General features: G+C 35.8%; 1 protein-coding gene across 1 annotated transcript in view; it reads left to right on the top strand.

Annotated features, from left to right (window-relative positions):
• Nucleotides 1-14,922, top strand: part of LOC482849 (disintegrin and metalloproteinase domain-containing protein 5-like) — a 134,604-nt gene that overhangs the window by 65,288 nt on the left and 54,394 nt on the right. Inside the window, exon 15 of the mRNA XM_038560015.1 lies at nucleotides 3,908-4,103. Within this exon, the coding sequence (XP_038415943.1) occupies nucleotides 3,908-4,103 (196 nt within the window). The remainder of the gene's footprint in view (nucleotides 1-3,907; nucleotides 4,104-14,922) is intronic.

The raw sequence follows: 14,922 nt of genomic DNA, 5'->3' as shown, positions 1-14,922 counted from the left end.
CATGACCTGAGCTGAAATCAAGAGTTGGACGCTTAACTGATAGAGCCATGCATGCATCCCTGGATATACTATTCTTGGTTAGTATTTTTTTTCCAGCACATTGAAAATATTATCCCATTTTCTCCTGCTCTGCAAGGTTTCTGTTGAGTAATCTACTTATAGTCTTATATGGCTTCCCTTGTATGTGATGAGTTGCTTTTCTCTTACACTTTCAAAATTCTGTGTGACTGAGTTTTGACAATTGATTTGTAATGTGTCTTTTGAAGACCTCCTTATGTTCAGTATATTTAGAATTCTTTTGGATTTATGTACATTTTCCTCTCTAGATTTGGGAAATTGTCATTATTTCTTTACATAAACTTTCTGCCCTTTCTCTTTTACTGCCTCCTTCTAGGACTCCTATAGCACATATGCTGTTTCTTTTTATGTGTTCTATAAATACCAGTTAGGGTTTAATCTTTTTCTTTTTTTGTTCTTATGACTGGAAAATTTTAAATGATTGCTCTTGAGTTCACTATTCTGTTTGATCAACTGTGCCCTAGAAGCTTTTTAATAAAATGTTTTAGTTCACTCGTATTCTTCAGATCCAGGATTTCTGTTTGGTTCTTTTTTAAAAAATAATTTTTCTTTGTGAAACTTCTCATTTTTTTTCATGTATCGTTTCCCTGATTTTATTTGTCTTTCTGTGCTTTCTTATCTGAGCTTAAGGTGATTATTTTAAATTTTTTGTTAGATTTGTTTGTTTCCATTTCTTTATTTGTCTTCCACAAGAGCTTTGTTTCATTCCTTTGGTGGCATCATGTTTCCTTGATTCTTTACATTTCTGGAAGCCTTGCATTGCTGCCTTCACATTTGAAAAGTAGCCATCTCTTTCAGTGTTTAGTAATTGGCCTTGAGAGAGAAAGAAGCCAATCACCAGTCAGCTCAGCTAGAGTTTTGGGGGGTCTCTCAGACCTTTTTTAGGAGTGTGCTTGTTCCACTCTTCTCCTAGGGTTGTTCCACACCTCCTAGGAAGTGAGAGATCAGGATTGTACACCGTCTTTCAATCCCAGAAAGCCAGTCTGGCTATGGAGAGCCTCTCATAAATTTTCCCTAGGTCAGTGCCCTAAAGTGTTCAAAGTTGTGCAATTCAGCAGAGTCAAGCCAGGGACTGATATCCATGTGTTGGCTGCAGGATTGCGCCCATTTATTGGAGGCTCATGTGTGCCATCTGCTGGAGAATTTGGAGTTCCGGCCACATGGTGTGAGCATGGAGTGCTGGGGGTATTGGTTGGCTAGTTGTGGGTGTCCTCAGATGAAGCATCCTGTTGGTTTATGGATGAGACTCTTGCTGCATCAAAAGCCATTTAATTGGATATGTGGCTGGTTCACACACTGATTGTTGTGAACTCCCATCTCTTTCCCCTATTCCTAGGTGTTCCCAGACTATTTAAGTATGCCAAGTACCTCAATGTTCTGAGTGGAGTGAGACAAAAGTAGTCTCATGGGCAGTGTTTTGTAGTGCTTGGAAAACCATGTTCTCATTACTTTAATTTTTCTGTCAGAGAAATCACCAGCCAGGACAGTCTCTCTTAGCATTGAACTGTGCCACCTTTTGGGAGGGGTGATATGGGTAAAGTGAAAATGTTCTTCTTACCATCTTCCAATACATCTACTCTCAGACTTTTTGCTTCACCTGGGACTCGAACCTTTCAGTCAGATTATCTCATTCATGGTAGTTGTTTAAAATAGGCATTTCTATGTATATGCAGCCAGGAATCTCCTATTCTGATGTTTGCTGATGTACACTCCTCTTTTTTTTTCATTAGTAGGCACGATTTAGTCATAATTATTCATATTAAGTATAACTTTAAAAAAATTAACTAACCTATTGAACACAAGCAATATAGCAGATTACCAAATTCTCCATCATTGTTGCACCAAAAAGTAATAACTTAGACCAGATTCATATATCAACAGAGATGTGTGAATATCTGCTGTTAAAACTGGAGAAGTAGTTGTGATTCTCATTAGTCCTTGGGCCTAATGGCATATAGCTCAAACTATGAGTTTTCTTATATACACAGTACTCTCTTTATGATGCAGTCAAGACTGGTGTGGCGGTCAGAGGCAATAAATTAACCATCCACTCCTCATTTAGTTGAGTAAAGGGACATAGTCCTGACAATGAATTGCACATTACATGTACAGACTGACAGTCTTGACTAGAGTAAAAATATATTGAAAAGAAAATTAAAAAAACATAAAAAGATTTTAGGCGAAAACATTCTTAATATTTAGGAGGAAAAGGGAGTCATCCATTTTTAGGGCCATTTTGGAATTAAGGAGCAAAGAAAAGAAACATGAATACCTTTTTATATGAGCCAGGAGGATGATAAAACTTGGTTCCAAGAGCGTTTGAGGAAAGAGATTTTAGGAACTGGGTATTTATACATATTGAAAAAGAAGTTTGGTGAAAGAATTCAATCTGGAAAGGTTACACATTCTATGATTCCAAATACATTCTGGAAAAGGACTGTAAAAACTGGTTGCCAGGAACCGAAGGGGAGATGCATAGGCAGAGCATGAAGGATTTTTAGGGCAGTAAAAATATTCAGTATGATACCATAACAAAAGATACATGTCATTATACATATGTTTAAGCCCATAAAATGTATAACAATGAGAAAGAATTTTCATGTAAACTATGGACTTTGACTGATTATGATCAGTGTTATGTAAGTTCATTGATTATAACAAATGTACCACGCCAGGCAGAAATGTTGATAAGAGGAGGCTTTGTATGTGTGGGGCAGGAGTTATATGGGAAATCTCTGTACTTACCCCTCATATTTTCTGTGACCTTCAAACTGCTATAAAAAATCAAAACAATAGAAGAAATTAGAATAAATGTAATATTGCCATTTATATATATTTATAAAATGAAGCATATTTCAAAGAAACTGGTATTAATATTTTTTCTATTATGCTTATATGTATTTTCCTTTAGAAATAATTTTGATCATTTATTTTTATTTGAATGCTAACTACATAAGCTTGGGTGACTCAGGCATTGTTTTGTCTTCCCACACATCACTTGAAGAATTTGTGTCAGAATTGCTATATATAGCAAATATTTGTGACAACATGGAAAAAAGTATATAGAAAACCTATTTTGGGGAATGATAAATGTTATAGAAGCTAGGCCTCTAGGATCTTTGAAAGCTAGAACAACTTTGACATAGTTTGCATGGGATACTGATGATAGCCATGAAGAATTGGGGCTTAGGTTGAAGAAATGGTTTGTAGTGATATTTGGAAGTTTGTGGCAAAGACACATACAGAAAGGGAATACTGTTAAGGTATCAGCTAAAGAGTAAGTACTGAAGAGATCAGAGGTATATAATTAGGGAAGGTTTTTTTTTATAGTTGTTTGTAATATGATATGTGAAGTAAATCTTTTCCTGTGTGTCCTTAAAATCTACAAACTTTTTTCTAAATGCTTGTGACCCATATGTATTTTTTTGTAAATGGTTGCTGATTTCTGCTTGAAGGGACAGCATATGGAGAAACCAAAGGCTGCCATGTAAGCATAGCCATAATGGATCTAAAGTAATTTTTAAGTAGTTTTTATATTAATTACTTATTAATTTTTATATTAATTGCTTTTGTCTTTTTTATAATTATGGCAGTCTACTTATCTTTGAATTTCCCAATTCTCTCACAAGTGTTACCGGCTCCTTTTTCCACAGTAAATTTAATTATTTAAATTTCCACGCAATGCTTAAGTAGTTAACAAGATCATTTGTTTTCTCCTTGCTCTTAGCAACTTAGAAAAAAAGATAAATGAAAAATTAAAGCCTGAAGGAAAAGGAAACTGAGTATCACTGATGCATAATCTTTTCTTATGTTCCTCTTTCCCTGCTAGCTAAGACCAGGTGGTATACCATGCAGGAAATCTTTGGATGAATGTGATTTCACTGAATACTGCAATGGGGTTTCCTCACACTGTGTGCCTGACACTTATGCACGCAACGGACAAAGTTGTGAATCCGGTGATGCCTTTTGTTATGAGGGACAATGTCGGACAGCTAGCAAACAGTGTAAACAATTGATTGGTGGAGGTAATGATCAAAACTTTCTTCTTTGTTCCTAAATTCTGATTATTCTAAGCTTCATTATTCACTTGTATAGGACAAAAATGTAAATATAATTTGTTAATGAGTGAAATCTTGCCTAGTGTGTCTTAGTGTTAAAGGAAATAAAATTTTCTTGATTCTGAAAAGCAAAAAACTCCTTAATTTACATGGAATTCTTGTTTGCAAAGGAAGAAAACTCAAGGGGAAATGCAGCTTCTCAGAATATTATATAGAATTGATGGTGGTGGTGTTTAATTTAGGCTTAAATGAAACATGGGGTTTGACTAGAACAAAGCAGGACTAATAACTAATTGGGTGGATTTCAAGTGTTGGTGTGTGCTCAAACGGGCTTGCTCCTGAGTGAGTGTTTCAGTTTATGACCTGTCTAGTTTAGTTTAATAGCTTCCTATAAATGTATAGATCATTAGCTTCATTGAAATATACAATTTCCTGAATATATATAGTTCATATTCTTTGAGAGAGTAAAGTGTTTTATCTCAGTCCTCCATTTAGGCCTTCCTTAGACAGGTCATAGGTATTGTGTACCTATGTAAGTATTATGTAGATCTATATGAATGACAGGAATTTAAGGAGGAGATGAGGTTTTGGTGATAATTATAATTTTGTTCTGCTTTTCTATCAGAATCATAGTTATGCTGTCTGGCAAGACAATGGTGACATTAGACTAGTACATAAAACATAATTGAGATATAAACAAATGGCCAGTAAAATAAGTAGAAACAGATCCATGATTCAATGTTTCCCTAAGTAAAATTAGGAAATTAAATTTCAGTGCTAGTCAGATAAACTTAGATCCACATAGTGGGATGTCAACTAGGTATACCTCAAGTTATTTATCTTGTTTACTGTTTCTTTAGTAATTTGAGTGATTTAAAGCTCTCTGTGAGAGCTTCAGGTGTTTAAGTGCAATAGTCTTCTCCCAAAGTATTAAAAATTTCTTGGAGGCAAGTATAACATTTGAAGCATCTTGATTTTGAAGTAATATCTCTTCAGTCCTATTGACTATTTATGTTAATGCATCTAGGATATGATAAGTCAGGGCCTGATTAACAGTTAACTTTTGTATTTATTTTTGAAAAAACAATCACATTTTGTGAGCATTTTTAGGGGGAAAAGGAAATTGATAATTTTGGAGTTGAAAAATTTTTCTCAACCATAACTGTATTTCAATCCAAATTAACTAAAATTCTTTAACTAGGTCATCTGTGATCTGTCATGGACACTGGTTAACAAGAATGGTCTTGAGTTCTGAAGAAGGCATTAGCTTTCCAAGATAAGAATAACATATGATTTATAGGCAACAGCCAATAAAAATCTTCTTTCACATAGCTCACACAAATCAGTATGTGCCTCTAAATTATTAGTTTCTGGCCAAAATATGCTTATGGGGTAAAATGTATGTCCTTTTCTAAGTTCCTTAGCACATTTTCTTTTTGTACAAGTCTAGGTCCTACGGCATACTCTTCAGTGTTATTTATGCACATGCAGAAACTTAATATTTAGGTATAATATAAAATGATGTTAAAGTTTTAGCATCATTTAGTTTGTGGTGATGTTTATCTTCTAAAAGGGAGAAAATCTTATTAGTTGGAAAGTCACATACATTATTAGGGGTATTTGTCACGAAATTAGGTTGTGTAACACCTGAAGGAATGTGGGTGCAAACCCAACAGTCACATCAGGGTTTCTCAATGTCAACATTATCGATATTTTGGGCCAGATAATTCTTTGTTGTGAGAGGTAGGAATGAGGGAGATTGTCCTGTAGTACATTTAGCAGGATTCATTACCTTTGCTTTCTAGACCCAATGCCTACAGACATTTTTGGTTTTTACAACTGGGAAAGGACTCTTACTGGCTTCTAGAAGGTAAAAGTCAGGGATGCTTACTAAATATCCTACAATACCCAGAACAGTTCCTACAACTGTGTTACCTGGCCCCAAATAAGAGGCCATATTATTAATTGCTTTCTGGCTGTCTTGTTTCATTGGGAGAAAAACATTTATGAGTCATGTATCTGATAAGAAATTAGGGGATCCCTGGGTGGTGCAGCGGTTTGGCGCCTGCCTTTGGCCCAGGGCGCGATCCTGGAGACCCGGGATCGAATCCCACATCGGGCTCCCTGCATGGAGCCCGCTTCTCTCTCTGCCTGTGTCTCTGCCTCTCTCTCTCTCTCTGTGACTATCATGAATAAATAAATAAAATCTTTAAAAAAAAAAGAAATTAATATCCAGAATATATAGAAAACTCCTAAAACTCAACAATAAAAAGCAAACAGCTCAATTAAAAAATGGGCAAAGAACTTGAATAGAATTTTCTCCAAATAAGATAAGAAGCTCAATACTTCTAATCATTAGGGAAATATAAATCCAAACCATAAGGTTTTGATATCATTTCACACTCATTAGGATGGCTACAAAAACAATAACAGCAGCAGCAGCAGCAGCAGCAACAACAACACAAAGACTCCAACAAGGATGGGGGAGTATGTAGAAAAATCAGAACCCTTGTACACTGTTGGTGGGGATATAAAATGGTACAAGCTGCCATGAAAAGTAGATGATTGTTCCTTCAAAATTAGAAATAGAATTACTATATGACCCAGCATTCCCATGTATGAGAATATAACCAAAAGAATTGAAAGCAGTGTCTGGAAGAGGTATTTGTACACCCACGTTCATAGCAGCATTATTGACAATAGCTAAAATTTGGAAGCAACCCAGGTACCCATCAATGGATGTATGGAAAAAGAAAAATGTATATACAAACAATGGAATTTTATTCAGTATTAAAAAGGATAGAAATTTTGTAATATTTTACAGCATGGATGGATCTTGAGGACAATTATGCTAACTGAAATAATTAGCCAGTCACAAAAAGACAAGTACTCTATGATTCTACTGATATGAGGTACCTCACATAGTCAAAATCATAGATATAGAAAGTAGAATGGTGGGGCACCTGGGTGGCTCGGCAGTTGAGCATCTGCCTTTGGCTCAGGTCATGATCCCAGGATCCTGGGATTGAGTCCCGCCTCAGGCTTCCCTACCAGAAGCCTGCTTCTCCCTCTGCCTGTGTCTATGCCTCTCTCTGTGTCTCTCATGAATAAATAACTAAAATCTTTAAAAGAAAAAAAGAAAAGAAAGTAGAATGGTGTTTGCCAAGGACTTGGGAGGAGTAGGAATGGAGAGTATAGAGTTTCAGTTTTATAAGATGAAAATTATGAATGGATGGTAGTGATGGCTACACAATGTGAATGCATTTAATACCATTAAATAATACACTAAAATGGTTAAGATGGTAAATGTTATTTATATATATATTTCAACACAATAAAAAATTTGTGGAAAGAAAAAACCAATTCATTTTATATGTAGACATTATCTGTTTAATATTATTTAAAATAATTCAAATAAAAAGGTTTTTAAAAAAGATTTATTTATTTGAGGCAGACAGGGAGAGAGAGCATGAGCAGGGGGAAGGGCAGAAGGAGAGGGACAAGAAGACTCCCTGCTGAGCAAGGGGCCTGATATGGGGCTGGATCCCAGGACTCTGTATCATGATTTGAGTGGAAGTCAGAAACTTAACCTACTGAGCCAACCAGGCACCCCAGCTAAAATGTTTTTAAAGCTTTGTTGCATTATTTCCTTACTCTGAAGCCCATTAAGTAATTAGTGTTTTGCTCTTTTAACATCATGCTTTGTGTGTTTACATCTAAATCTTTAATTTCTTAAAGCTTGGGAACTATTTTCCTCCATCTTCTGTTCTTCCTTGAGTGTCAAAATAGATGTGGTATATAATAAATCTATGTGGATTTTTAATTTCAAAAGAGGCACAAAAAGAGAGATGTCTTATGCCAGCATAATGCAGGCATTACTATCTTTAGCATTTTTTCTAAGGCAGGGCTAGTGGTCATGAACTCATTTAGCTTTTGTTTGTCTGGAGAGATTTTGTCTCCATTTGATTTTTGAAGGACGTTTTTGTCTGATATAATTTTCTTTGTTGGAAGCTCTTTCTTTCAGTGCTTTGAGTATCATCTCACTGCCTTATGGACTGTAAAGTTTCTGTTGAAAAATTTCCTCATAGTCTTATGGAGGTTCCTCTGTATGTGTGAACTCACTTTTTTTCCTACTCTCAAATTCTCTCTTTGTCTTTGAATTGTGACAATTTTATTATAATGTGCCTTGTTATGGATTTCTTTGAGTTCACCTTATTTGTGGTTCATTGATCTTTCTCCATCTGGATATCCATTTCCTTCTTCCAATGTGGGAAGTTTTTAGCCATTATTTCTTTGAATATGCTTCCTGATCTTTTCCTTCTCAATTCTTTTTCTGGAACTCTCATAATGCATATATTAGTCCCATTGGTGGGACTTCTATAAGTCCCTTAGTCACTATTTCTCATTCTTTTATCTTGTTTGCTGTTCTTAATAATTTCCAGTGACTTCTTTTTGAGTTCAGTGGTCATTCCTTTTGCTTGACCTAGTCTGTTATTGAACTTCTCTAGTACATTTTTCAGTTGCTAGTGTAGTGTATTGTCAGCTTCATGATTTCAGTGTGGTACTTGGGGATCTAGATGAATGGATCAAGTCTTTGCCTCCCAAGGGGGAAGCTAAGATCTGGGATTATTTATCCATTCATTTGGTGGTTAATAGAGGGAGTACCATTCATTGGTAACTACTAGCTCAAGCTGCTACTCCTGTTGTCCCTGGCATCTAGACAGTTCAGACCAAACAGAGCTCCCACAACTGGAAGACAGATTCCAGATCTTTGGGCAGCTCCCTTGAAAATGTATGCATGTTCGACCTCCAAGCAGATCCTTCTCTGCTGGGTGAAACAGAGAGCTAGATGGTCTCTTCCTGCTTGTAAGGTACTGCATTGTAGTAAGGTCTCTGACAACAGGGTGTCTTGAATCTCCCTACTGGCTTTGGCAAGTCTGGTTTTGCATTTGCCCAGAGTAAAAGAGCCTTTCATTTAATTTAGGGTTCATCACAAAGAAAATTAATCCATGAGTTGAAGCTGAATTGGTGAATTTGTGAATGGAAGGGAGAGTCCAGGGCTTCCTACACTGGCATGTTGCTGGTGTCTTTTTTCCTCTGGAATATCTTTTCCCTCTAACATGATCAGGGTATAATTGACATATAATGTTGTGTAAGTTTAAGGCATGCAACATGTTGATCTGATACATTTATATATTGCAAAATGATTATCACATAGCATTGCTTAACACCTCCATCCTGTCATATAATTACCATTTGTTTTTGTGGTGAGAATTTTGAAGGTTTACTCTCTCGGCACCTTTCAAGTATGTAATACAGTATTTATAAGCTATAATCAACATGTAGTACATTTGATCTCTAGAATTATTAATATTATAACTCGAAGTTTATACCCTGGACTAATATTTACCTCTTTCCACTACCCAAAGCCCCTGATAACCACCAAAATGCTCCCTGTTTCTCTGTTTGGCTTTTTTAGATTCCACATATAAGTGGTAACATATAGGATTTATTTTTCTCTGGTCTATTTAATTTAGCATAATACCATTAAGGTTTATCCAGATTGTCTCAAATGGCAGGAATTCCTGCTTTTCATGGTTGAATAATATAGATATATCACATTTTCTTTTACATTCATTCCTTCATTCCTATACAGGTTGTATATATATGTTGGCTATTGTGAATAAGGCTGCAATGCACATAGGAGTGCACATACCTTTTTTGATATCCTGATTTCAAGTCCTTTGGATAGATACCCAGAAGTGGATCATATGATAGTTCTATTTTTAAGATTTTTTTAATTTTTATTTTTTTTCTGTTTTTAAGATTTTGAGGAACTTTCATACTGTTTTCAATAGTGACTGTTCCAATTTACGTTCCCATCAACAGTACACAAGTATTCCTTTTTTCCTGAATCCTTGACAACATTTGTTATTATTGCCTTTTCTGTAATAGCAAACATAACAAGGGTAAGGTGATATCTCATCGTGGTTTTGATTGGCAATTTCTTGATGATTAGAGATGTTGATCACCTTTCCATATACCTGTTGATTATTTGTGTGTCTTCTTTGCAAAATGTCTATTCAGGTCCTTTGCCAATTTTCTAATACATTTATTTGATTTTTTTCCTACTGAGTTGTATGAGTTCTTTATATGTTTTGGATAATAGTGCCTTATCAGATATATGATTTGCAAATATTTCCTTTCCTTTTTTAGGTTATCTTTTCACTTTATTGTTTCTTTTGCTATGAAGCAGCTTTGTAAAAGGTTTGATGTAGTTTAACATATATATTTTTGCTTTTGTTGCTTATGCTTTTGGTTTCATATCCAGGAAATCCCTGCCAAGGCCAATGTTAAGGAGTTCTTTCCTTGCATTTCCTTCTGGGAGTTTTATTGTTTTAGGTCTTATGTTTCAGTCTCCAATCTATTTTGAGTTCATTTTTATGAGTGGTGTAAAGTAGATGTTTAAATTCATTTTTCTCCATGTGGTTATACAGTTTTCTCAGCACTGTTTATTGAAGAAACTTTTTCTCCATTGAGCTTCTTGGTACTCTTGTCATATATTAGTGGACTATATCTGTATGGTTTATTTCTGGGCTCTTGATTCTGTTCCATTGGTCTCTCCATTTGTATGCCAATACTATACTGTTTTTTTTTTTTTTAGCATTGCAGCTTTGTAGTATAGTTTGAAATCTAGGAAATATATTGCTTCTAGTTTTTTACTTTCTTGGGATTACTTTGGCTATTTGGGCTCTTTAGCATTCCATAAGTTTTTCTACATTATGATTCCACTTTTGTTTAGGACTTTTCTTGATTTTTTCTTTGGATTACTTCTTTGAACCATTGGTTATTCAGGAGTATATTGTTTAATCTGCACATATTTTTAAAATTTTCCAGTTTTACTTTCTGTTATTGATTTCTGGTTTTCTACCATTGTGGTTAGAAAAGACTGTCAGTCTTCTCAAATTTTCTAAGGTTTGTTTTGTGACCTAACATGTGCTCTGTATTAGATAATGTGCCATGTGCATCTGAGAAGAATATGAATTCTAATGTGGTTGAATAGAATATTCTGGCTATGTCTGTTAGTTCCCTTTGGTCTCATGTATGATTCAAGTTCAACATTTCCTTGTTGATTTTCTGTCTGGATAATCTATCAATCGTTGATAGTGATGGTATAGATTTCCCCTACTATTACTGTATTGTCATCTATTTCTCCCTTCAGAGCTATTAGTATTTTCTTAATATATTTAGGTGCTCTGTTGTGGGGTGCATATATATTTGATTGTTATATCTCTTTAATGAATTGACCTCCTTATAATTACATCACTATCTTTGTATCTTGTTACTGTTTTATGACTTAAAGTCTATTAATAGATATAGCTATCCTGGCTCTCGTTTGATTACCCCTTTCATGAAATATATTTTGTTACCCTTCATTTTGAGCCTCTATATGACTTTAAAGCTCAAGTGAGTCTCTTGTAAGCAGTGTAGTTGGGTCCTGTATTTTTGTCTGTTGAGCCACTCTATGCTTTTGATTTGAGAATTCAATACATTAATGTTTAGAGAATTATTGATATATTCCAGTGATGTGTGGGGCCTGGAGTATTTACACATGGAAGCATTATGAAAGTACTTCATCTTTCTCCTCTTTCTGTCTATAGATATTTAGATATTAAATATTTAATATCTAGATTTTTAAAAGATTAAAATATGTTTTAAAAGATTTTACTTATTTTAGAGAGATAGAGTGGGGGTACAGGGAGAGGGAGAGAGAGAGAGAGAGAGAGAGAGAACATCTCAAGCAGATTCCCTGCTGAATGCAGAGCCTGCCATGGGGCTCAATCCCAGAACCCTGAGATCATGATCTGAGCCAAAATCGAGTTGATGCTCAACTGGCTGAGTCACCCAGGTGCCCCATAGATGCTTCCTTTTAATTGTACTTGTCTTACTTCAACTGTTGCAACCCCCTATGTGAATATATTTAGGAGTAGCTGCTTTTAATACTCTTGAATACTGGGCTTAGTGTCACTAAGTATCACCAAGTAACAGAACACTGGGTCTTCTCACCCATAAATAGATACACAAATACCTGCCTACCTTCATTACAGTCCTGCGTGGGAATAAAATGTGGTGGGAAACACTAGGTTATAAAATTCAAAGGATTAATAACTAAGGCAAACAGTTACATAAAAATCGACAAAATAAACACTTTTCCCCTAGATATTCTTACAGCCACCTAAACAAACAAAGAAACAAACAAAACAAAACAAAACAAACCCAGTTACTCACTTTTTCTTGGCCCTACCAGGTGAAAAAATGCATTTTCTTGATGCCTCTACCTTATCAGAATCTCTGCAAAAAACATTTCCATAGCAGGTCATTGCAGTTCTGGCCAGCATTGGCATTGTCTATCTTAGAACGTGCTCCCATTGGCTTCTGGAAACAATAGAGTCAAGGTCATGTTCCAGAACATCCCAAACTTAACTTCCAATCAATGTCTTTCGTGCTTATGGGTCTTGTGGTGTTATCAGTTTAAAGCCTACAAGATGGAGACAAGAGTAAGAAGGTTGTTGCCCAAGATGCCTAAATCTTTTGGGGCCACAGGAGAGTTAGGTTTTGGAATCATAGTGGACATAGTCTTGGGAAGAAAAGAAAACTCAGGTCAGCAGTGGGATGGTCAGAGCAGTGGGCTTTGATAGTCAAGAAAACAATGCAGAAATACTTGCCATCCTAAGCCCCAAAGTTGAGCTGAAAAAGGCCACCAAAAAGGATGTTGGATTGTTCATAGTGGTGGGAAATCCCAGGAGCAATTTTGGAGATGACCTGCATTTTGCCTCTTTCACTTTTCCTCCAGTGTATGGAAGCAGATAGAGCAGGTTACTGACCTAGCTCCCCAGGGCACTCAAAGGAACTGAGGGCTGATTGAAAAGCTGTTCCAATGGCAGTAAAGCAGTGTTACATGACAATGACCTATCTCTATCTAAAATATAATATTTTGTTTATTTATTTTTTTTTAAATTTATTTTTTATTGGTGTTCAATTTACTAACATACAGAATAACCCCCAGTGCCCGTCACCCATTCACTCCCACCCCCCGCCCTCCTCCCCTTCTACCACCCCTAGTTCGTTTCCCAGAGTTAGCAGTCTTTACGTTCTGTCTCCCTTTCTGATATTTCCCACACATTTCTTCTCCCTTCCCTTCTATTCCCTTTCACTATTATTTATATTCCCCAAATGAATGAGAACATATAATGTTTGTCCTTCTCCGACTGACTTACTTCACTCAGCATAATACCCTCCAGTTCCATCCACGTTGAAGCAAATGGTGGGTATTTGTCATTTCTAATAGCTGAGTAATATTCCATTGTATACATAAACCACATCTTCTTTATCCATTCATCTTTCGTTGGACACCGAGGCTCCTTCCACAGTTTGGCTATCGTGGCCATTGCTGCTATAAACATCGGGGTGCAGGTGTCCCGGCGTTTCATTGCATTTGTATCTTTGGGGTAAATCCCCAACAGTGCAATTGCTGGGTCGAAGGGTAATATTTTGTTTATCATGGATTTTTCTTGCCATTAATTTTGATTTTCAAAACTATTATATTAGGAGATTATTTGATTATTGAAGTTTTGCTCCTCTACCCTCTTAAATTTTGTACCATCTTGATCCTGGCCCTTGGATAGAATTTGGGAGAATTAAGAAGTTTAGGTTAGATTTAATCAAATTAAATCAGATCAAATCAGTAATTTGGGACAAAGCAAAGGGAAGCTAATTACTTATTGAGTGAGTTCAAGAGTAGGCCTTTTCAAAAGACAATTGCTGATTATGGTGGATTCTGCTCACAAATCTATTTTAACTTGTTTTATAGCATCTTTTATATAAATGGATTGTGTCAAGACAGAAAACAAAGTTTATTGATCATGTCCTCCAGCAATGAAAATCTGTGAAATTGCTGAAGGGACCTCCTTTGCCAGTTCATAGTGGTGACAACAAAAGATCTCAGGTTTTTTTTAAAGATTTTATTTATTTATTCATGAAAGACACACAGAGCGAGAGACAGAGACATAGGCAGAGGGAGAAGCAGGCTCCCTGGGATCATGCCCTGAGCCCAAGACAGATGCTCAACCACTAAGCCATGCAGACATCCCAAGATCTCAGGTTTTATTACATGTGATTAACATGATCAACACAATGCACCTCTAAGTCACCAAGTCATAGTGAAAGGGTAGCTATTATTACATTCAATTTTTTTAAGCTTTTAAAATTAGGCATAACTAAACATATAAAAGAGGTGAAGTAGATGAACATTGGTGTCCTTCTTGATTTTAAAATTCAGTAGTTCTTTTTTTAATTGAAGTATAAGTGACACACAATGTCACATTAGTTCCAGGCATACAACATAGTGATCCAACAACTCTATACATTTTGCTATGCTTACCTCAAGTGTAGCTACCATCTCTCACCATACAATGCTATTACAATATCAGCTGTTTTTCCTATGCTGTACCTTTTATCCCCATGATTTATTCATTCCATAACTGGAAGCTTGTGTCTCCCATATTCTTCAAGCCATTTTCCCATCTCCCCCTCACAACATCAGCAACGATCGGTTTGTTCTTTGTATATATGTGTCTCTTCTGCCTTTTGTTTGTTCATATGTTTTGTTTCTTAGATTCCATATATAAGTGAAATCATACGTATTTGTCTGTCTCTGTCTGATTTATGTCACTTAGTATACTACCCTTTGGTCCATAAATGTTGTCACCAATGCCAAGATCTCATT

This window comes from Canis lupus, chromosome 16 (assembly GCF_011100685.1).
Source record: "Canis lupus familiaris isolate Mischka breed German Shepherd chromosome 16, alternate assembly UU_Cfam_GSD_1.0, whole genome shotgun sequence".
NCBI classification, from domain to species: domain Eukaryota; kingdom Metazoa; phylum Chordata; class Mammalia; order Carnivora; family Canidae; genus Canis; species Canis lupus.
This window is presented reverse-complemented; position numbering and strand designations above follow the sequence as displayed.